General features: G+C 45.3%; 1 protein-coding gene and 1 non-coding gene across 13 annotated transcripts in view; both read right to left on the minus strand.

Annotated features, from left to right (window-relative positions):
- Positions 1 to 16,684, minus strand: part of TEX14 (testis expressed 14, intercellular bridge forming factor) — a 73,289-nt gene extending 56,605 nt beyond the window's left edge. For all 12 annotated transcript variants that reach the window (XR_004269688.1, XM_032280665.1, XM_032280656.1 and 9 more), the window contains exons 1-3: positions 16,549 to 16,684; positions 4,955 to 5,069; positions 984 to 1,149 (exon numbers count right to left, since the gene is read on the minus strand). Coding sequence is in view for 11 of the 12 variants with exons in the window: in XM_032280665.1 (XP_032136556.1) it covers positions 984 to 1,149; positions 4,955 to 5,069; positions 16,549 to 16,684 (417 nt within the window). In the remaining variant the exon portion in view is untranslated. The remainder of the gene's footprint in view (positions 1 to 983; positions 1,150 to 4,954; positions 5,070 to 16,548) is intronic.
- LOC116553598 lies at positions 6,406 to 6,621 on the minus strand. The gene has a single exon (XR_004269829.1). It is a non-coding gene; the product is annotated as a small nucleolar RNA U3 (small nucleolar RNA).
- Positions 16,685 to 25,931: the final 9,247 nt, after the last annotated feature.

A 25,931-nucleotide genomic window follows, 5' to 3' on the forward strand; every position in this document is an offset into this window, starting at 1 on the left:
CATCACTTTTCAGTGGAATGGAAGCTTGGATGTGAAGATAAATGGTCCGAGGAGCAGAGAGCCCCCAGCAGAAAAACCTCTTGAAAGGAAAGGGCCCAGGTGATTTTCTAAATATTTCTGGAATGTTTTCAGGGAGAGAATTTGGGGCAACAATTTCCTCCAACTCCCTCCTTCAACAAGTGAGGAAACTGAGGCAAAGAGAAATAAAATTGCTAGTCCAAGGCCCAATAGCTGGGGCCTGCACTGTACCTGCCCTTTGTGTTTTACATTTATGTTATTTTTTCTTCATTAAAACACATCATACCAGCTGGGCATGGTGGCTCACTCCTGTAATCCCAGCACTTTGGGAGGCTGAGGTAGGCAGATCACAAGTTAGGAGTTCAAGACCAGCCTGGCCAACATGGAGAAACCCCATCTCTACTGAAAATACAAGTTAGCTGGGCATATTGCTGCAAGCCTGTAATCCCAGCTACTCAGGAGCCTGAGGCAGGAGAATGACATGAACCCAGGAGGCGGAGGTTGCAGTGAGCCAAGATCGCATCACTGCACTCCAGTCAGGGCAACAGAGTGAGGCTCCTTCCCCTCCCCCCACAAAAAAAATCACACCTGCCAAGCCAAGTTACAGTGGGCCTGTTTCCCCACCTATAAAATAAGGACAATAATAGTACTTACCTGAGAATGTGTTGTGAAGATTAAGCGAGTTAATATACAGAAAACATTCAGAACAACATCTGAGTCATGGTAAGTGCTAATTAAATGGGTCAGACAAAATTACAGTTGTTTGCCCTTCCCACAGAATGGATGACTAGAAAGGTTCACTAGACTTGCTGGACGTTTCACAGCTGGCTAACCTGCTTAGATGTAGGCCTGAGAGTACAGTGCCAATGCCAAGGCCACTGCACGCTCTGTGTTGACCACTGGGAGCCTGACTCTCAGCCCAGTGCTCTTCCACTGGGCGTGGATGCTGTGGGGCCCACCCTTACCTGGGTGCTACGCTCCTTTCCTGCTGTCAAGGCCCAAGTCTGAGGGTTTTGACCCCTCTCATCGTGAAGTCGCAGGTCACCTCCTGCATCCAGCAGTTTGCTGAGGATCCACTGATTGCCTGAAAATGCTGCTGCATGGACAGGGGTGCTCCCATCAAAGCAGCGGCTGGGGAGGGAGATGGGTACAATGGGTGTCCATGGGAATGCTCCTGCATTCCACAGAGCCAGGCTCATTGTGCAACACAGGGCTCCCATTCTACAAGAATGGGGAATGAGGGATATAACAACATAATTTGTGATGCCCCTGTCTGTGACCTTTCTTTCTTTTTTTCCTCTGTTTTTTTTTTTTTTTTTTTGTTTTTTGTTTTTTTTTTTTTTTTTTTTGAGACGGAGCTTCGCTCATGTTACCCAGGCTGGAGTGCAATGGCACGATCTCAGCTCACCGCAACCTCCGTCTCCTGGGTTCAGGCAATTCTCCTGCCTCAGCCTCCTGAGTAGCTGGGATTACAGGCACGCACCACCATGCCCAGCTAATTTTTTGTATTTTTAGTAGAGACGGGGTTTCACCATGTTGACCAGGATGGTCTCGATCTCTTGACCTTGTGATCCACCCGCCTCGGCCTCCCAAAGTGCTGGGATTACAGGCTTGAGCCACCGCGCCCAGCTCCTTTTTTTTTTTTGAGACAGTCTTGCTCTGTTGCCAAGGCTGGAGTACAGTGGAGCGATCTCAGCTCACTGCAACCTCCGCCTCACGGGTTCAAGCGATTCCCCTGCCTCAGACTCCTAAGTAGCTGGGACTACAGGTGCCCACCACCATGCCCAGCTAATTTTTGTAATTTTAGTAGAGATGGGGTTTCACCATGATGGCCAGGCTGGTCTCTAACTCCTGACCTCAGGTGATCCACTCGCCTTGGCCTACCAAACTGATGGGTTTACAGGCGTGAGCCACTGTGCCTGGTGCCCAAAGGAACTTTCTACACACACATATCCCTTTTTCTCCCTCCTTCCCTCAACCCTTAAAGGAAGTATCATTTCTCAATTTACAGATAAGGAAATAAAATGGCAAAGCTGAGGTTCATTCCCTGGCATGGACCTGGTTCCGAATCCAGTTTTCTTTCCCCAGCATCGTAATATTGGCTGCCTGAAAATGTCTTCACAAACGCAGTGTCCTGGGGTCAGGCTGGTCAAGCACAGCCTAACAAGGTACCACTCTCTCAGGTAAGAATGTCTCCTCCTCTCCAAAAAATATCCTGTGGTAGAGGCCCACAAAACCTTGGCATCAGCAGCAGTTAATGATCTATGTCTGAAAAATTTCACCAAAGCCAATAAACTATCTGAAGCATGAAGGGACTGCCTTTATCGTGTCCAGGACATGGTGAGGATATGATGTATAGCCTTAGTTTCCTAACCTGCCTGCACATCAGAATAGATAGATTCTTAAATGAAAATAGGCTGGGCGCGGTGGCTCACACCTATAATCCCAGCACTTTGGGAGGCCGAGGCGGGTGGATCACGAGGTCAAGAGATCGAGACCATCCTGGTCAACATGGTGAAACCCCCTGTCTCTACTAAAAATACAAAACATTAGCTGGGCGTGGTGGCGCGTGCCTGTAATCTCAGCTACTCAGGAGGCTGAGGCAGGAGAATTGCTTGAACCCAGGAGGCGGAGGTTGCGTTGAGCTGAGATCGCGCCATTGCACTCCAGCCTGGGTAACAAGAGCGAAACTCCGTCTCAAAAAAAAAAAAAAAAAAAGAAAAGAAAATATGTAGGCCAGGCGTGGTGGCTCACGCCTGTAATCCCAGCACTTTGGGAGGCCGAATCACCTGAGGTCAGGAGTTTGAAACCAGCCTGGCCAACATGGTAAAACACCGCCTCTACTAAAAATACAAAAATTAGGCCGGGTGCAGTGGCTCCCGCCTGTAATCCCAGCACTTTGGAAAGCCAAGGTGGGCAGATTGTGAGGTCAGGAGTTCGAGAACAGCCTGGCCAAGATGGTGAAACCCCGACTCTACTAAAAATACAAAAATTAGCCATGCATGGTGGTGGGCGCCTGTAATCTCCGCCACTTGGGAGACTGAGGCAGGAGAATTGCTTGCACCTGGGAGACGGAGGTTGCAGCGAGCCACGATTGTGCCACTGCACTCCAGCCTGGCTGACAGAGCAAGAATATCTCAAAAAAAGAAAAAAAGGCTGGTTGGGATAGCTCAGGCCTATAATCCCAGCACTTTGGGAGGCTGAGGTGGGTGGATCACCTGAGGTTGGGAGTTTGAGACCAGCCTGACCAAGATGGAGAAACCCCATTGCAAAGCCCCAGTTTCTGGTTCTGTTCAATGAGAACTGAAAAAATAACCACCACCCACCTTCTTTCTCTGTCAAGAAGGTGTCAAGTAAGCTAGTGTTTGGGAATGGCCTAGGAAAAGCCAAAGTGCTTTACAAAAAGAGATGTTTGGCCAAGTGCAGTGGCTCACACCTGTAATCCTAGCACTTTGGGAGGCCAAGTCAGATGGATCACTAGAGGCCAGGAGTTCGAGACCAACCTAGCCAACATGGTGAAACACTCTCTCTACTAAAAATACAAAAAAATTAGCCAGGCGTGGTGATACACACTTGTAATCCCAGCTGCTCCAGAGGCTGAGGCAGAATTGCTTGAACCCAGGTGGCAGAGGCTGTAGTGAGCTGAGATCATGCCACTGCACTCCAGCCTGGGCCGAGTAGGACACTGTCTCTCTCTTTTTTTTTTTTTTTAAGTTCAAACTCATTTCCCTTTTATTAAAGTACAGGTTACCATTACATGGCTTGGTACTCAATAAAGGAAAACTTATTCAAATAAGGTAATATGTTTTCATCAGTATTTCCAGGTGACTACACTCAAGTAGCAATATCAATAAATCCTTGGGAAGCCCATCCATGGGGTTTACACTTTGTCAAGGCCCAGTTACTCTGGAGTGGAGATTCCCAGTTTATTTAAATTTGGTCTAAGTTCCTGGATGACACAGGGGTAGATTTCCTTATAAGGTCCTGCTTTGTCCTTAACAGCCTCTAGGATGCGAACTGTAGTAGCAAAATCATTTAACGGTCTGCGTGCCCGCAAAGCAGCATCAATGATTTTGGGCTCTGAGGACCCTGTCTCCAAAAAAAAAAAAAAAAAGGAAAGAAAAGAAAAAAAGCAGCTGTTCACCTGTCACCGATTCTTTACATTGTGTTGCTGTTCCGTATTAAAATTTAGACCAATAATTAAACTCCAATTCTTTTACAGCAATAAGAGTCAGGCAAAAGTCACTCTTTTTTTTATTTTTGAGACAGAGTATCACTCTTGTTGCCCAGGCTGGAGTGCAATGGCACCATCTCAGCTCACTGCAACCTCCACCTCCTGGGTTTAAGCGATTCTCCTGTCTCAGCCTCCCAAGTAGCTGGGATTACAGGCATGCACCACCACACCCGGCTAATTTTTCATATTTTTAGTAAAGACAGGGTTTCACCATGTTGGTCAGGCCAGTCTCCAACTCCTGACATCAAGTGATCCGCCCGCCTTGGCCTCCCAAAGTGTTGGGATTACAGGCATGGACCACCACACCCGGCCCAAAAGTCACCCTTCCTCGCAAAATGATGCCAAGTATATTTAATTGGTGAAGAACTAACTTGGTTGTGGAGATGTCAAACTGCCTAAGTAAGTACAGTACATAATACAAATTACAATCTGGAGTGGAAATATGCAAACAGTGCTATTAATGACTAAGTAACATATTAATGACTAATCTCAATCATATTTCATTGAGTCCAGTGTAACTGCTTAGAAAAATTTTATTAGCAGTTAAAATTATGTTTCAACATATGTATACAACTATATATCATTGATATAAATTAACAAAGGTTCTTTTCTTTTAACGTTTTTCAAATTAGTTTGTAAACACCCCAACTCATCTTTAATAGCACAACCCCTATTTTCTAGACACCAATTTATTGTACTTACTGATTTGGATCTGATCCATAATCCACCAGAACATCAACTAATTTCATAAGGCCCAATAATGCTGCAACAAAAAGTGGTGTTTGTCCCAAGGAGTTAACTGCATCAACACAAATTCCTGCAAAGAAAATACCAGAATCAATGCAAATATCAGTAATTTTCCTGAGATGGAACTGGGTGGGAAGAGAGGAGGGAATTAAATGTCTTTATAGTGTACTTTCATATATTGCTGTGAGCTTTTATTTATTTATTTTTTATTTTATTTTATTTTTTGAGACGGAGTTTCGCTCTTGTTACCCAGGCTGGAGTGCAATGGCGCGATCTCGGCTCACCGCAACCTCCACCTCATGGGTTCAGGCAATTCTCCTGCTTCAACCTCCTGAGTAGCTGGGATTACAGGCGTGAGCCACCGCGCCCGGCCTGCTGTAAGCTTTTAAAAAAAAAAAAAAAAAAAAAAATTTGCCGGGCGCGGTGGCTCAAGCCTGTAATCCCAGCACTTTGGGAGGCCGAGGCGGGTGGATCACGAGGTCAAGAGATCGAGACCATACTGGTCAACATGGTGAAACCCCGTCTCTACTAAAACTGCAAAAAATTAGCTGGGCATGGTGGCGCGTGCCTGTAATCCCAGCTACTCAGGAGGCTGAGGCAGGAGAATTGCCTGAACCCAGGAGACGGAGGTTGCGGTGAGCCGAGATCGCGCCATTGCACTCCAGCCTGGGTAACAAGAGCGAAACTCCGTCTCAACAAAAAAAAAAAAAAAAATTTTTTTTTTTTAAAGAAGACCTTCATTAGTTGGACATAGATACACTGGAAGGCAACCTGTGTTTATTCATCAAAAATATTTACAGAAAGTTGCATTGAAGCATTTATTTCACCATACTTTGGTATATTATAACAAAAAGCCAAAAGAATAACAACCAAAACCAGATAGAAAATAAGGAAAAAAGTAAGTAGATGTCAAACATGGCTTTCCTACCAAGAAGAAATTAATCCTCCAGAATACCAAAAACCAACAAGATACATAAAAACTATAATACATAAAAACTGTAACTCCCCAAACCTGGCCAAGCGCTGTGGCTCACACCTATAAGCCCAGAACTTTGAGAAGCCAAGGCAGGTGAATTACCTGCGACCGAAAAGCTCAAGACCACTCTAACCAACGTGGCAAAAACCATCTCTTTACCAAATCTACAAAAATTAGCAGGGTACAGCAGCACCCCTATAACCCCAATTACTCAAAAAACTAAAGCAGAACAAAACTGTTTAACCGGAGAGTATATACAGTGACTTGAAATAACTCACAACCCATTCAAAGCCAAAACGGAAAGAAAAATCCACTACTTCTCATATGAAAAACTAATTTTTTTTCAAAGCAAGTTACACAAAAAGTCTGGAGAACAGCACCTACTTGCTAAGTACAACAAACCTAACCTTAATACAAAAATAAAGCGGAAACCACTCAGACTGCGTTCTCTCCCTCTAGCTCTTCCAGAGGAAGAGAAGAACGATCATCAATAGCAAATGGTAGCTGCAATAACGCAACACCAAAGGCCAGCTTCACGCTCAGGAGAGAACACTGCACCTCCTCCTCGTGGTTTCCGGTGCTCTACACGTTCAGAGAAACTTCTCTAGTAACAAACTATAGAAATGATCCCTGAAAGTATAGTCTTAACTTTGGTCTGTATGTCTTCCCGATGCGGAAGAAACTCACACACATTTTGCTGATGGTGAGTTTTTTGTAGGCACCATTATCTCTGAAGAATGCTGATATATGTTTTTCTAAAAACCATATTTCTATTACCAAAGTTCGACAAAGCCTTTAAAATAAGCTCAAAATTTCGAAGATATCTTAGGCACTCATGCTAATTAACATATGGTAGCAAAACAGCCAATCACTCGCCAGTTACTTCCTAACCCTTCCCCACTTTCTCTACATGTAACACTGACGACTATAAAATGCGCCGGCGCGCCAGAAACTGTCAGGGACACACCTCGGTTGAGGCTAATGATCCGGGAATACCTTGAGAAGAACTAAAGCGTGAATGTGAAAGCGACAATTCAAAACCAGAGTATGATATCTGCATAGCACACCCTATTAAATTTTATCCTGTGATCAAAATTCCAGACATGTAAATGTGATATTGTGCTGGCCTAGAGCCAGAACCTGAGCAACCCCATTTTTATAAAATGCAAAACTGGCCGGGCGCGGTGGCTCACGCATATAATCCTAGCACTTTGGGAGGCCGAGGCGGGTGGATCACGAGGTCAAGAGATCGAGACCATCCTGGTCAGCAAGGTGAAACCTCGTCTCTACTAAAAAAATACAAAAAATTAGCTGGGCATGATGGTGCGTGCCTGTAGTCCCAGCTACTCGGGAGGCTGAGGCAGGAGAATTGCTTGAACCCAGGAGGCGGAGGTTGTGGTGAGCCGAGATCGTGCCATTGCACTCCAGTCTGGGCAACAACAGAGAAACTCCGTCTCAAAAAAAATAAAAAATAAAAAAAATTAAAAAATAAAATAAAATAAAATGCAAAACTGTTTTTTTAAATAAGTTGCAACAGCTGCCCCATTCTCCTCACAATAACTGCTGGCCTTGGCTTCTGTAAATAGAACTGCTAGTTTGTTCTGCAAACTATGTAAAGCTGCTTACCTTTTTTTATCAGTAACTGCCAGAATTGCTAGCCTTTGCTTACTGGTAATAACTAAAATAAGCAGCCCAGGATAACTAAGATCTGTGACTTCTATCACTACCCAGACGATGTGTAAACAAATGCTTATCTTGACTTCTGTAAACCACTGAAGTAACAAACAGAATGACAAAAGTCCCCTGGCCCTTGGAATGTCCGGAGACCCCCCACCCTAGTCTCCACCCAGGAGGTGAATTACAGAATCCCCTGGACCTTGGAATGTCTGAAACCTTTTCATCCCCATCCCCACTCCTCACCCCCACTCCCAAGGTGGTTTTCGGGTATAAAAAGTCTTGGCACCCACCTTTCGACGCCACAGGTTGGAGAGACGTGAGTCCTCTGTGGTTGCCGGCATAATAAATGACCCTGCAATCTGGCATACTTTTGTCTTGGTGCTGTCTATGCTCGGTCCAGTACAACATAAATATTTTAGATTTCTTCCCCCAAAACCAGGGAAGTTTTATTCTACATGGCATTGCTGTGTTTATTTTTTGGGACTGGGTCTTGCTCTGTCTCCCAGTCTGGCCTTGAACTCCTGGACTCAAGCGATCCTCCAACATCAGCCTTCCAAAATGTTGGCATTATAGGTATGAGCCACCACACCTGGCCATTGCTGTGTTTAATCAAACAGGACAATATATTCCTCTGGTTTAAGCTTCGGTAGCTTCCCATTTCTTGAGGTAGAGACAAAACTTCTCTATATACTTATGTGAGAAAATATTTTAAATGGCCCATTTTCAAGGAATAATAAATCTAAGTACTGGCAGCCAGCCTGCAAATGTAACTAACCACACAGCTCATGCACCTAGAAGGTCACGATAAGCGAACAGAATGTAGAGGAGGGGTCAGGCCATAAAAGGGAAAAAGTTTCATTATTGGGAAATTGAAACTTAAGGAAGGGGACAGGGTATAACCTTCTAAGGGTGATAATGAAACTTAGGTGACATCAGGGAAGATTGTAACCTCATAGTTACAACCAATGAGGAACTGGGGGAGGGACTTGTATGCTGGGAAATAAATTATACCAGACACCCAATCTTGCAAGACCCTTATTAAAAGTCTAACTTTTGCCGGGCGCGGTGGCTCACGCCTGTAATCCCAGCACTTTGGGAGGCCGAGGCGGGTGGATCACGAGGTCAAGAGATCGAGACCATCCTGGTCAACATGGTGAAACCCCGTCTCTACTAAAACTACAAAAAATTAGCTGGGCATGGTGGCACGTGCCTGTAATCCCAGCTACTCAGGAGGCTGAGGCAGGGGAATTGCCTGAACCCAGGAGGCGGAGGTTGCGGTGAGCCGAGATTGCGCCATTGCACTCCAGCCTGGGTAACAAGAGCAAAAAAACTCCGTCTCAAAAAAAAAATTTCAAAAAAAAAAAAAGTCTAACTTTCAAGGCTGGACATGGTGGCTCACTCCTGTAATACCAGCACTTTGGGAAGCCGAGGCAGGTGGATCACGAGGTCAGGAGTTCAAGACCAGCCTGGCCAAGGTGGTGAAATTCCGCCTCTACTAAAAGCACAAAAATTAGTTGGGCATGGTGGTGCACACCTATAGTAACAGCTACTCCGGAGGCTTAGACAGGAGAATTGCTTCAACCTGGAAGGTGGAGGTTGCAGGGAGCCAGGATTGCACCACTATACTCCAGCCTGGGCAACAGAGTCTGTTGCCAAAAAAAAAAAGAGGCAAAGCCAAAAAGTAGGCAAGAGATTAGAGAAAAACCTGGAAGAAATGGGTCACAGTGACAAGGAAGGTTAAGAGCTTCAAAAAGAAGGATCAGTCAATAGTATCAAAGTCTGAGACATCTAGTAAGAAGACACTGGGCTGAGTATGGGGGCTCAGGCCTGTAATCCTAGCACTTTGGGAGGCTGAAGCCAGGAGTTCACTTAAGGCCAGGAGTTCAAGACCAGCCTGACCGACATGGTGAAACCCTGTCTCTACTAAAAATACAAATACAAAAATTACCCAGGCTTGGTGGCACATGCCTGTAATGCCAGCTACTCGGGAGGTTGAGGCAGGAGTTTTGCTTGAACCTTAGAGGCAGTCATTACAGTGAGCTGAGATCATGCCACTGCACTCCAATCTGGGCAACAGAGTAGGACCATGTCTCAAATAAAAAAGAGGAAAAAACAGTGTTCTTGGTGAGAGCAGTGCTAGTGGGGTTCACATGTCTTACTGCTCAGGGCTTGCTGTGTTATATTTGCAGTATGTCTGTGTCCTCTACCAGACTGTCTCTCCTACAACAGAGGGTAGGAACTGCAAAATATATCTCCCCTACCTTCAGTGCCTTGTTCACTTATCTGCCCAACACAAGGCAGACTAAGTAGAGAAGAACAGCAGAGAACCAGCAAAAGGACAATTCTGCATGCATCTCTCAGAGTTATGCATGTCATGAGGGCAAAGCACTAACCTGTTCAGGGCACCTCTTTGAAGATATTTGTATAGTGAACTTTGGAAGATAGATAGTATCTACATTCAGAGCAAAATGAATAGATGCTTACCATCCAGTATAATAAAAATAATATCTCCGGCCAAGCACAGTGGCTCACGCCTGTAATCCCAGCATTTTGGGAGGCTGAGGCAGGTAGATCACCTGAGGTCAGGAGTTCGAGACCAGCCTGGCCAACATGATAAAATTCCATCTCTACTAAAACTACAAAAATTAGCTGGGCATGGTGGAGGGTGCCTGTAATCCCAGCTACTCAGGAGGCTGAGGCAGGAAAATCGCTTGAACCCAGGAGATGGAGGTTGCAGTGAGCTGAGATCACACCATTGCACTCCAGCCTGGGTTGACAGAGCAAAACGCTGTCTCAAAAAAAAAAAAAAAAAAAAAAAAAAAAGTTAAAAGAAAAGGAAACAATGCTGATATTCTTGCTACTGCTGTTGCTATGAGTAATAAACCATCATTCATCTATGACCCCAAGAGAAGGGTCATCTATCTATACACCTGTAACAGTCTGATTTATCAAATCTCAAACTATTCATAGTTATTGACAGGAAGAAATTACAGTCAAGGAGGCAAAAAATTAAATCAACTAAGGACTTCAAGGGGTTCTCTCTCTCTCTCTTTTTTTTTAAGATGGAGTCTCGCTCTGTTGCCCAGGCTGGAGTGCAGTGGCAAGATCTTGGCTTACTGCAACCTCTGCCTCCCAGTTTCAAGTGATTCTCCTGCCTCAGCCTCCTGAGTAGCTGGGATTAATGGCACGCAACTCAGCCTCCCACGTGGCTGGGATAACAGGCGCCCACCACCATGCCCAGCTAATTTTTGTATTTTGAATAGAGACAGGGTTTCACCATGTTGAACAGGCTGGTCTCAAACTTCTGACCTCCAGTGACCTGCCTAGGCCTCCCAAAGTGCTGGGATGACAGGTGTAAGCCACTGTACCTAGCCCTCCAAGGGCTTCTCTAGGGATCAGAAAACACTTAGGGGAGGCACTGAGCAACAATCTTGAGGGGATACAGGTGGCGGGAAAGAAAAATAGGTGAAAACCTCTGTCCCTACAACTTAAACAAATATGTCCTTTGGAGATTTCCTAATAAAAAATAACACTTATTCATTCAACAAATAATTATTTTAGGCCAGCAATGTACACATGTTGTGGCTGCCATAAAGGTAACTAAAAACAGTTCCACAGGAAGTGACCAGAGGCAGCTATGACATGGTACAAGGACTGACCAAAAAAGTTAAAAGACCTGGATTCAAATGTTGAAGTCCTAATACCACCCTCATTAGCCCAGGGCCTCCAGATGGGTCAGTCACCTAACCCATCACTGTTTTGTAGACGGAGAAATGGAGAGAGGTCAAGCAATTTGCCAGAGGTTCTGGCAAAGCAGTCTGGTTCTAAAGTGCATGCACTATACCACTATCTCTGTGACAACTGTGAAATATATATTTGGAGCTGGACACAGTGGCTCAACGCCTGTAATCCCAGCACTGTGGGAGGCAGAAGTGGGTGGATCACTTGAGGTCAGGAGTTTCAGACTAGCCTGGCCAACATGGTGAAACCCCAACTCTACTAAAAATACAAAAATTAGTTGGGCATGGTGGTGGGCGCCTGTAATCCCAGCTTCTTGGGAGGCTGAGGCACAAGAATCGCTTGAAGCCAGGGGGCAGAGGTTGCAGTGAGTATGCCACTGTGCTCCAGCCTGGGCGACAGAGCAAGACGCTGTCTCAAAAAATAAATAAATATATATATATTTGGTCTTTGTGCCTGTTTCCTAACATAGAGCGTCTAAAACTCTTTGAACCTCTGGAATGATGAGTATCTTTTGTGCTGATTGTGGCTAGTGGCTATGACCACCCAGATAGCATCAGGATGACAGCTGGTCAGTGGAAAGACCAAAGTGTGAGAGAGTTGGGACTCTTAGCCCCACCCCCCAACCTTTGGAGAGGGGAGAGGGGCTGAAGGTTAAATTGATTACCAATGGCCAGTGACTTAATCTATCATGCCTACATAATGAAGTTTCCATAAAAACCCAAAAGGACTGGGTTGGGAAGCTTCTGAATAGCTGAACATGGAGAGGTTCCTAGAGGGTGACCCAGGGAGGACATGTAACTTCCAAGCCTTTTTCCACATGCCTTGCTCTAGACATCTCTTCCATTTGGCTGTTCATCTGTATCTTTTCTAATATTTTTACAATAAATGGGTAAACATAAGTAAAGTGTTTCCCTGAGTTCTATGAGCCACTCTAGCAAATTAATCAAATCTGGGGAGTGGGTTTTGGGAACACCCAATGTATAGTCAGTTGTAAGAAGCATAGCTTACAACACTGCTTTTGACTGGCATCTGAAGTTGGGGGGCAGACCTGTGGCACTGAGCTTTAACCCAGGAGGTTGAGGTTGCAGTGAGCTGGGATTGTGCCACTGCACTCTAGCCTGGGTGACAGAGTGAGAGACTTTGTCACAAAAAAAAAAAAAAAAAGAAAGAAAACCAGCACACCACCAAAAGGCTAATTTTAAATTGCATTTTACTAAAGATCTTTAAGTGATTAAGAAAAAAGATTACTAAAAAAATCTTTAAGTGTTTAAGAAAACTTTTTTTTTTCAGACAGGATCTCATTCTGTTGCCTAGGCTGCAGAACAGTGGTGCCATCAGGACTTACTGCAGCCTTGAACTCCGAGGAACTCAAGCTATCCTCCCACTAAAGCCTCCTGAGTAGTTAGGATTACAGACTCCCACTACAATGCCCAGCTAATTTTTGTATTTTTAGTAGAGACTGGGTTTCACTGTGTTGGCCAGGCTTGTCTCAAACTTCTGACCTTAGGTAACCCACCCACCTCGGCCTCCCAAAGTACTGGAATTACAGGTGTGAGCCACTGTGCGCGGCCCTGTGAATACCTTTTAAAGAATCTAAGGACTATTTAAATTATCTCCTAAGAATCCCTCTATTAGACTGTGGGAGAACTTATAACCCCTTACTCTGCCTTATTCAGCAGCACTCTGAGTCTTGAGATGGAATTAATTCCCAGACACAGATGAAGTCTGTTTTTGTTTTTTTGGTTGTTTTGAGACAGAGTCTCACTCTGTTACCAGGCTAGAGTGCAGTGTCACAATCTTGGTTCACTGCAACCTCCACCTCCCAGGTTCAAGCGATTCTCCTGCCTCAGCCTCCCAAGTAGCTGGGACTACAGGCACACGCCACCACACCTGGCTAAATTTTGGTATTTTTAGTAGAGATGGGGTTTCACCATGTTGGCAAGGATGGTCTCAAGCTCTTGACCTTATCCGACCACCTTGGCCTCCCAAAGTGCTGGGATTACAGGCATAAGCCACCATGCTCGGCCAGATGTGTTGTATTGGACCGAGTGTAGAAAGTTATCACCAAGACAAAAGTATGCCAGATTGCAGGGTCATTTATTATGCCGGCGACCACAGAGGACTCACGTCTCTCCAACCTGTGGTGCCAAAAGGAGGGTGCCATGATTTTTTATACCCGAAAAACCACCTTGGGAGTGGGGGTGAGGGGCGGGGATGGGGATGAAAAGGTTTCGGACATTCCAAGGGCTAGGGGATTCTGTGATTCACCTCCTGGGCGGAGACAAGGGCAGGGGTCTCCGGACATTCCAAGGGCCAAGGGACTTTTGTCATTCTGTTTGTTACTTCAGTGGTTTACAGAAGTCAAGATATACATTTGTTTACACATCCTCTGGGTGGTAATAGAAGTCACAGATTTTAGCAGTTACTGATAAGAAAAGGTAAACAGCTTTACATAGTTTTGAAGAACAAACTAGCAGTTCTATTTACAGAGGCCAAGGACAGTAGTTATTGTGAGGAGAATGGGGCAGCCACTTCAACTTACTTAAAAAACAGTTTTGCATTTTATAAAATAGTGTTGCTCAGGTTCTGGCTCTAGGCCAGCACAATATCACAGATGAAGTCCTGTTCTATATCCAGGTACAGGTGTTAACCCCCTCCCTTACTCTAATTGAATATCAAGAATTTGAAGATGCAGAATATTCAGGAGATAATAAATGTCATAAAACTCTGATGTTCACTGAAAAAAACTGATGTTCAATATAGGTATGCTATGACTTCTAGTGACTATGTATCCACACCATTCACTGTGAGGAACAGAGTTTTGTTTCTGCTTTTTTTTTTTTTCCTCTAACATGGATCACAGGAAACAATTGTTTTTGTTTTTGTTTCTGAGAGACAGAGTCTCACTCTTGTTGCCCAGGCTAGAGGGCAATGGTGCAATTTTGGCTCACTGCAACTTTGCCTCTGAGTTCAAGCAATTCTTCTGCCTCAGCTTCCCAAGTAGCTGGGATTACAGGTGCACACCACCACGCTCAGCTAATTTTTTATTTTTAGTAGAGACAGAGTTTCACCATGTTGGCCAGGCAGGTCTCAAACTCCTGACCTCAGGTGATCCACCCACCTCTGCCTCCCAAAGCGCTTGGATTACAGATGTGAGCCACCACGCCCAGCCTGAGAAGCGGAGTTTTACAACTTTTTTTTTTTTAATTGCATTTTAGGTTTTGGGGTACATGTGAAGAACATGCAAGACTGTTGCATAGGTTACACACATGGCAGTGTGATTTGCTGCCTTCTTCCCTATCACCTATATCTGGCATTTCTCCCCATGCTCTCTCTCCCCAACTCCCCACTCCCCTACAACATTTTATTTTAAAACATACGTGGATATGTTATCGAGCAAAATGCAAAATTTTGAGGAAAAAATAACCAAAAAACCCAGGACCTTTCACGTAAATGATTTGAGCTTACTGTGAGCTACTTCACCTATTGACTGGAGGTAGTACATGAAAAGGCTTGAGAAATTATTTTTTTGTTGTTGAGATGGGGTCTCCCCTCAGCCTCCTGCTGTGGTGGGCTACAGACATGCGCTACCATGTGCGTAGTACCAACTACCGATAATTTTTATTTTATTTTTTTAAAGATGGGGTTCAGCCGGGCACAGTGGCTCACGCCTATTATCCTAGCACTTTGGGAGGCTGAGGCGGGTGGATCACCTGAGGTCAGGAGTTTAAGACCAGCCTGGCCATCATGGTGAAACCCCATCTTATTAAAAAAAAAAAAAAAAAAAAAAAGAAGACGGGGTTTCACCATGTTGGTCAGGCTGGTCTTGAACTCCCAACCTCAGGTGATCTGCCTGCCTTGGCCTCCAAAGTGCTTGGATTACAGGTGTGAGCCACCACGCCTGGCCACTACTGATAATTTTTAAAAAAAAATTTTGTAGACAGGGTCTCACTGTGTTACCCAGGCTGGTCTCAGACTGGTCTTGAACTCCTGGCCTCAAGCAATTCTCCTGCCTCAGCCTTCCAAAGTGTTGGGTTTACAGATAGGTGGGATCCACTGTGCCAGCCGTGAGAACTGTATGAGGGAACTATTCAGTGGGATAGGTGGAAAATTGGCGATACCCTTCTGGAAGTCTTCAGGAATGCTGTTGAAGTGGAGAAAATCCAGGTCACCCTGACTGTTCCACAAATCAGCAAAGAGAAGTTTCAGAAGTTTCCCCTTCAATATTAATAAAGGAGAGGGGGGATCTAGCAGGACCTCTGCTCATATTGAAAATAGCAGGTCTGTATTCATACCTGTAATCCTAGCACTTTGAGAGGCTGAGGTGGGCAGGTCACTTGAGCCCAGAAGTTCTAGACCAGCCTGGGCAACATGGCGAAACTATCTCTACAAAAAACAAACAAAAAACACAAAAATTAGCTAGGCATGGTGGCATGTGCCTATAGTCCCAGCTACTTGGGAGGCTGAGGCAGGAGAATCACCTGAGCCTGGAGTAGAGGCTGCAGTGAGGTATGATCACACCACTGCACTGCATCTGGCAACCGAGTGATACTCTGTCTCAAAGCAAAAAAAAAAAAAAGCAGGCCTGGGTCCCTAGATCAGAAGCCAAACATCAGAAGAGGTTCTGTTTGTATATGGGTTTTTGTTTGTTGGTTCTTTTTTTTCTTAGACCAAAATCACAGGGCATGTTTGTTGGTTCTTTTGAAGGCTGCTTCAGCCATTGAACCATGTCCGCCTGTATGCTCCAGCAAGAAAACCCTGGAAAAAAGGTACCAAGTGGAAGTAAAGAGCAGGGAAGGGGACAGCTGTGAACACTGGTCTCCTCAGTCAACCAAAGTTGTCAGATAACTCAATGGATGGAGCAGATTTGAAGGAAAGGAATCAGGCAGAATCAAAGGTGGGTGACTTCAGAGAAACCTAGAAGCCTAGCAGTTGGACGAGCTTGTGCTTCCCCAGCACAAAGCAAAATAAAACCACCTGGAAATAAGGATTTAACACCTCTCTTGATGGCACTGCTAGAGAACACCTAATCTCTACATTTAATTTCTGGATTTCCCTAAGAACTCATTCATAGCTTTATAATATCCCCTTTTCCTCTGAACACTATTCAGAAATGTGAACCAAGATGCATCTGCCATCTCAACATGGTGCTTACCTTTCTTAAGAATTTTCTTTACTTTAACGTAGTTCCCTTGTTTGACATATTCATGAAGCTGAGCTTCCAGGGAGTCATTTCTTAAGGTACCAATTTGAACAGGACAGGGGATCGGAAGAGGAACAGCCCGAGACATCCTGTTCCAAAAGAGAGCAACATGCTTATTTTAACTGAACCAGAAATGCAAGGAAACAACTTAATTCTTCCACATTTAAAAAACTGTCCAGGCCGGGCGCGGTGGCTCAAGCCTGTAATCCCAGCACTTTGGGAGGCCGAGGTGGGTGGATCACAAGGTCAAGAGATCAAGACCATCCTGGTCAACATGGTGAAACCCCGTCTCTACTAAAACTACAAAAAATTAGCTGGGCATGGTGGCGCGTGCCTGTAGTCCCAGCTACTCAGGAGGCTGAGGCAGGAGAATTGCCTGAACCCAGGAGGCGGAGGTTGCGGTGAGCCGAGATCGCGCCATTGCACTCCAGCCTGGGTAACAAGAGCGAAACTCCGTCTCAAAAAAAAAAAAAAAAAAAAAAAAAAAACAAAAACCTGTCCAGCCACCTTCATTAATAATGACGTTTAGAACAATTACTGAAACTCTGTAAGATAAATGTTTTTCCTCAGTGTTATCGCTGAAATTAAAGAACTTTAATATACCGTTGAATATAGGAATAGTGAGAAGAGACAAGTTATATATATACACACATATATATACATATATATATGAAAATATATTTGATATGGTTTGGCTCTATGTACCCACCCAAATCTCACCTTGAATTGTAGTTCCCATAATCCCCACACATCATGGGAGGAACACAGCAGGAGATAATCTAATCATGGAGGCGGTTACCCTCATGTGCTCTTGTGACAGTGAGTGAGTTCTCATGAGATCTGAAGGTTTTATAAGGGGCTTTCTCCCCTTTTGCTCAGTACTTCTTCCCGCCATCATGTGAAGAAGGATGTGTTTGCTTCCCCATTTGCCATAATTGTAAGTTTCCTGAGGCCTCCCCCACCCTGCAGAACTGTGAGTCAGTTAAACCTCTTGCCTTTATAAAGTACATAGCCTCAGGTATGTCTTTATCAGCAGCATGAGAACAGACAAATACAATATTTATCACTAACTCCCAGGACTGAAAAAGTGAGGACTTCCAGGAAGTAAAATTCTAAATACACATGTTCATTAGTCATCAAGATAACTAGGGGAGTACTGACTTTGAAAGGTTAGAACACAAATGCAGTCACTATGTAAGTCTACAAAGTATAACACGGTGGTTTAGGTTCACAGTTCAGACGCTGAAATTGTCTTAGCTCTTTACTTCTCTGTGTAACCTGGGAGAAATTATTTAACAGTGATAGGCCTCAATTTCTTCATCTGTAATATGGGGATAATAATAACCAGAGGGCTACCGAGAGTTTTAAATGAGCTAATTTCTGTACAGTGCTTAGCACAGTACCTGGCACCAAGCAAGTTCTCTGTCACTGTTAGCTGTTACCATGCATGATAAGAACCATGCAGAGAAATTTTAACTTTCCATATGTGGCAGCCACACCTGATCATCATTCTTAAAATCAAGTGTCTGTGGTATGCCTATGGCTATGGTTTGAATGAGTCCTCCAAAATTCATATGTTGAAAACTTCATCCCCAATATGGAGGTGCTGATAGATAGAACCTTTAAGATGTATTTAGGTCATGGGGCACCACCCTCATGAATAGATAGGTGCTATCGTCATTATCAAGGAAGTAGGTTGTTATGGGAGGAGTGGGTTCCTTATAAAAGGATGAGTTTGGGAGACATTTGAGGTTTCTTTCCTTCTCCATTTTCTGCAGCCCTATAATTAAACCTTGTTCTCTGCTGCAACCCTGTGTCTCACTATACTGACTTGCCACGTGGGATTACAATTTAATGGTGATCCCATGAAAAGATGTCCCTTGTGAGCATTTAACCACGGCTCAGTGCCCCCTTTGTAACAGTCCAAGTTTCCATCAGCAGTGAGAACAGTCCATTTTCCACTAACCCTTTACTATAATTTTGATGAATGCATACGTTAAACATTAAAGAACTGGAGAAACTGCTGCCTGAGTACAAGGGCTAGAATGTGAAAACAAACCCATTAAGACACTACCAGGGGCCCCCGCAAGGTGGCTCACGCCTGTAAACCCAGCACTTTGGAAGGCCAAGATAGGCGGATCATGAGGTCAGGAGTTTGAGACCAGCCTGACCAACATGGTGAAACCCCGTCTCTACTAAAAATACAAAAATTATCTGGGTGTGATGGTGGGCGCCTGTAATCCCTGTTACTCAGGAGGCTGAGGCAGGATAATCACTTGAACCCAGGAGGCAGAAGTTGCAGTGAGCCAAGATCGTGCCACTGAACTCCAGCCTGGTGACAGAGTGAGACTCTGTCTCAAAAAAAAAAAAAAAGACACCACCTGGGCTTTCTCAGACCCTAAAGTCTGATCAAATAATAAAAGCATTTTTATACATACACCTTGTACCAGGGCCCACTTAAGATTAAGAAACTTTCCAGCTGGGCGTGGTGGCTCATGTCTGTAATCTCAGCACTTTGGGGGGCCAAGGTGGGCAGAGGTCAGGAGTTCAAGACCAGCCTGACTAACATGGTGAAATTCCATCTCTACTAAAAATACAAAAATTAGCCAGGTGTGGTACCACGCACCTGTAATCACAGTTACTCGAGAGGCTGAGGCAGGAGAATTGCTTGAACCCGGGAGGTGGAGGTTGCGGTGGGCTGAGAGTATGCCATTGCACTGCAGCCTGGGCGACAGAGCAGGATTCCATCTCAAAAATAAACAAGATTAAGAAACTTGGCAAAACTCTAGAGAAGGCTTTCCAGATCCTAGACCCTAAGATTAGATATAGATTGAATGAAACACTACAACTTGTAGGATTACTCATGCACATAGGCATGGACCTTGAATGTCTATTTTAAAAACTTGTAGGTTTTTTTTTTTTTTTTTTTTTTTTTTTTGAGACAGAGTCTCACTCTGTTGCCCAGGCTGGAATGCAGTGACCTGATCTCAGCTCACTGCAATCTCCACCTCCCAGGTTCAAGCAATTCTCCTGCCTCAGCCTTCCCAGTAGTTGGGATTACAGGTGCCCACGACCATGCCTGCTAATTTTTGTATTTTTCATAGAGATGGAGTTTCACCATGCTGGCCAGGCTGGTCTTGAACTCCTGACATCAGGTGATCTGCCCACCTCAGCCTCCCAAAGTGCTGGAATTACAGGTGTGAGCCACTGTGCCTGGCCAATAAATTCCCTTCTTTCCCAGTCTGCATCTCATTATTGGACCATGAGAACAAGCTGCCTGACTTCATTCTGTACTGGAACACCCTAACATTTCAGCAGCCCAAGACAGGCCTTCCTTTAAGACACAGGCCATCTCTGGCACCTCTCTTGTAGACAGGGGCATTGCCAACCATAAGCGCATAAGATGGCTTGCAGCAGAGAAATGGTTTCTGATTCTGGAAGATGTCTCTGATAATTATTCCCAAGCATAATCCATACTCCCTTTCCCTTCTCCTAATCTGTTTAGCCTCCTCAGAGGCCCTGTAAAGTCTTCAAAGGTCTTATTAACCCTCCCGAACCTATATAAAGGGCCCTGTTTAAGGCAATTTTCCCATGGAAGGATAATAAAGGGCATTGTTTAGGGGAAGTACTCCAGGACCCTGCAGTTCTCAATTCAGAAATCCGGTTTTGGTTGAGTGTGATGGCTCACACCTGTAATCCCAACACTTTGAGAAGCCAAGGTGGGTGGATCACCTGAGGTGAGGAGTTTGAGACCAGCCTGGGCAACATGATAAAATGCTGTCTCTACAAAAAATACAAAAATCAGCCAGGCAGCCAAGCACAGTGACACACCTGTAATCCCAACACTTTGGTAGGCCAAGGCTGGCGGATCACCTGAGGTCAGGAGTTGGAGACCAGCCTGACCAAAGTGAAACTCCATCTCTACTAAAATCCAAAAAAATTAGCTGGGCATGGTAATGGGCACCCGTAGTCCTAGGTACTCAGGAGGCTGAGATAGGATAATTGCTTGAACCCAGGAAGTGGAGGTTGCAGTGAGCCGAGATCATACCACTGCACTCCAGCCTGGGTGACAGAGTGAGAGTCCATCTCAAAAAAAAAAAAAAATTGGCCAGGAGTGGTGGCAAGCACCTGTAGTCCCAGCTACTCAAGAGGCTGAGGCACGAGAATCGCTTGAACCAGGGAGGTGGAGGTTACAATGAATTGAGATCATGCCATTGCACTCCAGCCTGGGTGACTGAGCAATACTCTGTCTCAAAAAAAAAAAAAAAAAAAAAGGAATCTGGTTGTATTTACTTATTTTATTTAAATTTTTTTTAGAAGTGGGAGCTTGCTATGTTGCCCAGGCTGACTGATCTTCAACTCCTGGCCTCAAACACTCCTCCTGCCTCAGGCTCCCAAAGTTCTGGGATTATAGGTGTGAGCCACCATGCTGGCCAAATATGGTTTTATTTTTATTTATTTATTTTTTTAAATAGAGATGAGGTATCACTACGTTGTCCAGGCTGATTTTGAATTCCCGGGCTCAAGTGATCCCCCCACCTCAGCCTCCCAAAGTGCTGTAATTACAGGCATGTGCCACAATGCTGGGCCTAAATCTGGTTACAGAATTCTGATTTGTGAAGGCTTGTGCCTGTTCTTGTCTCGTCTGTGTGTGGGTGAGGGGGTGGAATCCTGAAGGAATCACTAGCAGAAGCTCAGCAGCCTCACTCAGAGGAAACCCTCTTGTCTGCTTTGCCAGGTTAAAACTCAGATACTGAGGGGAATAACGGGTGGTGTTTGGGTCTTTGTTATATGTATATTACAATTTTGTCTGGGCAATATTGGAAATACTCATTCTTTTTTTTGAGACAGAATCTTGCTCTGTTATCCAGGCTAGAGTGCAGTGGCACCATCCGGCTCACTGCAGCCTCTACCTCCTGGGTTCAAGCAACTGAAACAGCCTTTGCAAAATTATGACTGAGACAATGAAAGAAATCTAAGTTAACCAACTCCATCTTGCTTCTAACTTCCAAGATGTCCTTATTCATTCCTGGGCATAGGTTGAACTAACTTTGGGAGAAACTTAGTTTATAGTTTATAATTTAAACAAAGATGGTAACAGCCTTTTCCCAAAGCAGACCTCCTTCTCACCTGGGGACTAGATTGCCTTTGTAGGACTAACATTAGCCACAAGATTAGAAATTATGGTTTAGGACTCAAACAGCTGGAAGCTACAAGATTCTGACCCTTCCTAAACTGCTCCTAAGATCAGTGCTTGATATATTTTGCAGACCTTGCCCTTGATGAATCAGTTGGCACCATCCAGATTAATAAACTGGCTCATCTGATCTTATGGCCCCCACCCAGAAACTGACTCAGCACAAGAAGACAGCTTCTACTCCCTGTGATTTCTTCCCTGACCTGACCAATCAGCACTCCTGGCTCACTGGCTTCCCCCCACCTACCAAGTTATCCTTAAAAACTCTGCTCCCGGTATGTTCTGCGATTTGAATAACAATAAAACTTAAGTCTCCTGCACAGCCGGCTCTGTGTGAATTAACTTCTCTATTGCAATTCCCTTGTCTTGATGAATTGGCTCTGTCTAGGCAGCAGACAAGGTAAACCCCTTGGGCAGTTACACTATTCTCACGCCTCAGCCTCCCGAGAAGCTGGGATTACAGGCGTGCATCACCACACCCGGCTTTCCCTCCCCAACCCCGCAACAGAGTCTCACTTTGTCACAGGCTAGAGTGCAGCAGTGTGATCTCGGCTCAGTGCAACCTCCACCTCCTGGGTTCAAGTGATTCTCCTGTCTCAGCCTCCTGAGTAGCTGGGATTACAGATGTGTGCCACACACCTGGATAATTTTTTGTATTTTTACTAGAGATGGGGTTTCATCATGTTGGTCAGGCTGGTCTGAACTCCTGACTTCAAGTGATCCACCCGCCTCAGTCTCCCAAAGTGCTGGGATTACAGGCTTGAGCCACCATCCCCCACCGGGAAATGAAAATTCAATCCTCCCAAGACAGCCCACTGCGTTGTCTTGCAAAACAGGGTGGCTTTCACCTTCAAACCCAAGAAAAGAAATGGTTTGTAAACAGTGAGCTGAGTGATGCAAACTCCACTCTTCTGGATGCCACAGTTGAGGGAATCCAGGAACCTGACAAACTGGCAAAAGGGTAAGAATTCCTTACTGGTCAAGGTCCTGGGCTCATTTGCTCTCTGTGGATGAACAGGCAGTAAAAGTCACTGTCACTGCCTCCTCTGCAAGCCTTTTTTTTTGTGTGAGATGGAGTCTTCCTCTATCACCCAGACTGAGGTACAGTAGCAAAATACCAGCTTACTGCAACCTTGGCCTCCCCGCTTCAAGCAACTTTTGTGCCTCAGCTTCTCACGTATGTGGGACTACAGGTGCTTGTCACCACTCCTGGATCATTTTTTGTATTTTTAGTAGAGAAGGTTTTCTTTGTTGCCCAGACTGATCTTGAACTCCTGACCTCTGGCAATCCTTCTGCCTGGACCTCCCAAAGAGCTTAGATTACAAGTGTAAGCCACAACACTGTGCTCTGGAAGGTTCTGATTAATGGGAAAGAATTTTTTTTTTTTTGAGGCAAAGTATCTTTCTGTCACCCAGGCTGGACTACAGTGGTGCAATCTCGGCTCACTTCAACCTTCACCTACAGGGTTCAAGCGATCCTCCTGCCTCAGCCTCCCAGGTAGCTGGGACTACAGGCAACTGCCACCACGTCCTCTTCGCCAGGATGGTCTCCATCTCCTGACCTCATGATCCACCTGCCTCAGCCTCCCAAAGTGCTGGGATTACAGGCATCAGCCACTGTACCCGGCAGGAGAAGAAAATTTGTATCACTCATCTTGGGGTACACCTGAGGTCAGGAGTTCCAGACCAGCCTGGACAACATGGTGAAACCCTCTCTCTACTAAACATACAAAAATGGGCGGGGTGGTGGGTTTTTTTTTTTTTTTTTATGACACAGGTTCTCGCCATGTTGCCCAGGGTAGTCTGGAATCTGTGGCTCAAGTGATCCTCCCACCTCCCAAATATTGGGATTACAGGTGTGAACCACCACACCTACCTTTGTTTAATAAAGGATTTGCGGATGCATTTTCATCATCTACGTAACACCCACTCTCAGAGTATTTCTAGTGTTCTTTACTGTGAGACAGAGTTTCGCTCTTGTTGCCCAGGCTGGAGTGCAATGGCGGATCTCGGCTCACTGCAACCTTCGCTCCCTGGGTTCAAGCCAGTCTCCACTCTCAGCTCCCACATAGCTGGGATTACATGCATGCGCCACCACGCCCAGGTAATTTTGTATTTTTATGAGAGACTGGGTTTCACCACATTGCCCAGGTTGGTCTTGAACTTCTAACCTCAGGTAATCCGACGGCCTGGGCCTCCCAAATGCCGAGATTACAGGCTTGAGCCATCGCGCCGGGCTATCTCAGCAATTCATCCCACCAGAAAAAAAGGCTAAGGTAGCAAACTGGTAAATTTATCTGCATGGGAAAACTGAACTAAACAAGTGGATTAGGGATTTTTTTCTTCTTCATTGAGATAAGGTCTCTATCCACATGACATCGGCTCATTAAAACCAGGATATGGGGCCGGGCGCGGTGGCTCACGCCTGTAATCCCAGCACTTTGGGAGGCCGAGGCGGGTGGATGACGAGGTCAAGAAATCGAGACCATCCTGGTCAACATGGTGAAACCCCGTCTCTACTAAAAATACAAAAAATCAGCTGGGCATGGTGGCGCGTGCCTGTAATCCCAGCTACTCAGGAGGCTGAGGCAGGAGAATTGCCTGAACCCAGGAGGCGGAGGTTGCGGTGAGCTGAGATCGCGCCATTGCACTCCAGCCTGGGTAACAAGAGGGAAACTCCGTCTAAAAAAAAAACAAAAACAAAAACGAAAACAAAAAAAACCCTGGATATGGACTCAAATGAGTCTCCCCTCTCAGCCTCCCTACTAGCTAGCACTGATAGGTGCGTACCACCCCAGATCCGGGTTCTTCAAACGGGATTAACGGTTTACCAAGCACCTAATTAAATAAAGCAAATACAATTGAAAAGTCATTAAGCCAGGCCGGGCGCGGAGGCTCACGCTTGTAATCCCAGCACTTTGGGAGGCCGAGGCGGGTGGATCACGAGGTCAAGAGATCGAGACCATCCTGGTCAACATGGTGAAACCCCGTCTCTACTAAAAATACAAAAATTAGCTGGGCATGGTGGCGCACGCCTGTAGTCCCAGCTACTCGGGAGGCTGAGGCAGGAGAATTGATTGAACCCAGGAGACGGAGGTTGCGGTGAGCCGAGATGGCGCCATTGCACTCCAGCCTGGGTAACAAGAGCGAAACTCCGTCTCAAAAAAAAAAAGTCATTAAGCCAATTACAACTACAAACACATGGCATCACAGTGATCTCGGTATCTCAGACACTGCTCTTTCGTTTCCTACATTTGGGAAAAATCACAGAAACCAACACATCCAAAACGCAACACACACACCTCGCAGTCAAAAAACAACCTTCGTGATACTGGTGTTTTCTCTTTCACGTAAACACGAGCGCTTGCTGACTGCTACTACCTCAACATCCTCAACACACAACTTAGTCATGGCAAATTGTATTATGAGTTAGGCGTTCGGCTCGAAACTACCGCTTCTTTGTATGACACATCTCAGACTACACCTTCTCTGATACTCGCTAGAAAAATTCTTCTGTGAGAAGAACTCACTAGAACCGGCAATCACTGCGTCCCTAATCTACATATCCCCGCCTCTTATAGTGACGCCATATATGCTTCTGGCCGCCCTTACTGGTTTCTCTTCTGGAGCCATCGCTCTAGCTACTGCTCAGATTTTTAAAAAATCGCCTTGTGTGATGAGAATTTTCTTTTCTTTTTTCTGCACGGGCTTTTTTATTACTTTCAGAAAATTCATAGAGCCATTAATTATACAGAGCCATTTCTCAGTGCTTTTTTTTTTTTTTTTTTGAGACGGAGTTTCACTTTTGTTGCCCTGGCTGGAATGGAATGGCGTCATCCCGGCTCACTGCAACGTCCGCCTCCCGGGTTCAAGCAGTTCTCCTGCTTCAGCCTCCCGAGTAGCTGGGATTACAGGCGCCTGCCATCACGCACGGTAATTTTGTATTTTTGGTACAAAATACAAAACCCCATTAGATGGGGTTTCACCACCTTGGCCAGCTGGTCTCGAACTCTTGACCTCAGGTGATCCGCCAACCTTGGCCTCCCAAAGTGCTGGAGTTACAGGCATGAGCCCCGCGCCCGGCCCTCGGTGCCTTTTTCTTTCCACTTAAGAAATTGGGCCGGGCGCGGTGGCCCGT

Source organism: Sapajus apella, unplaced genomic scaffold, assembly GCF_009761245.1.
Source record: "Sapajus apella isolate SASKATOON/1434 unplaced genomic scaffold, GSC_monkey_1.0 scaffold12, whole genome shotgun sequence".
In the NCBI taxonomy this organism is placed as follows: domain Eukaryota; kingdom Metazoa; phylum Chordata; class Mammalia; order Primates; family Cebidae; genus Sapajus; species Sapajus apella.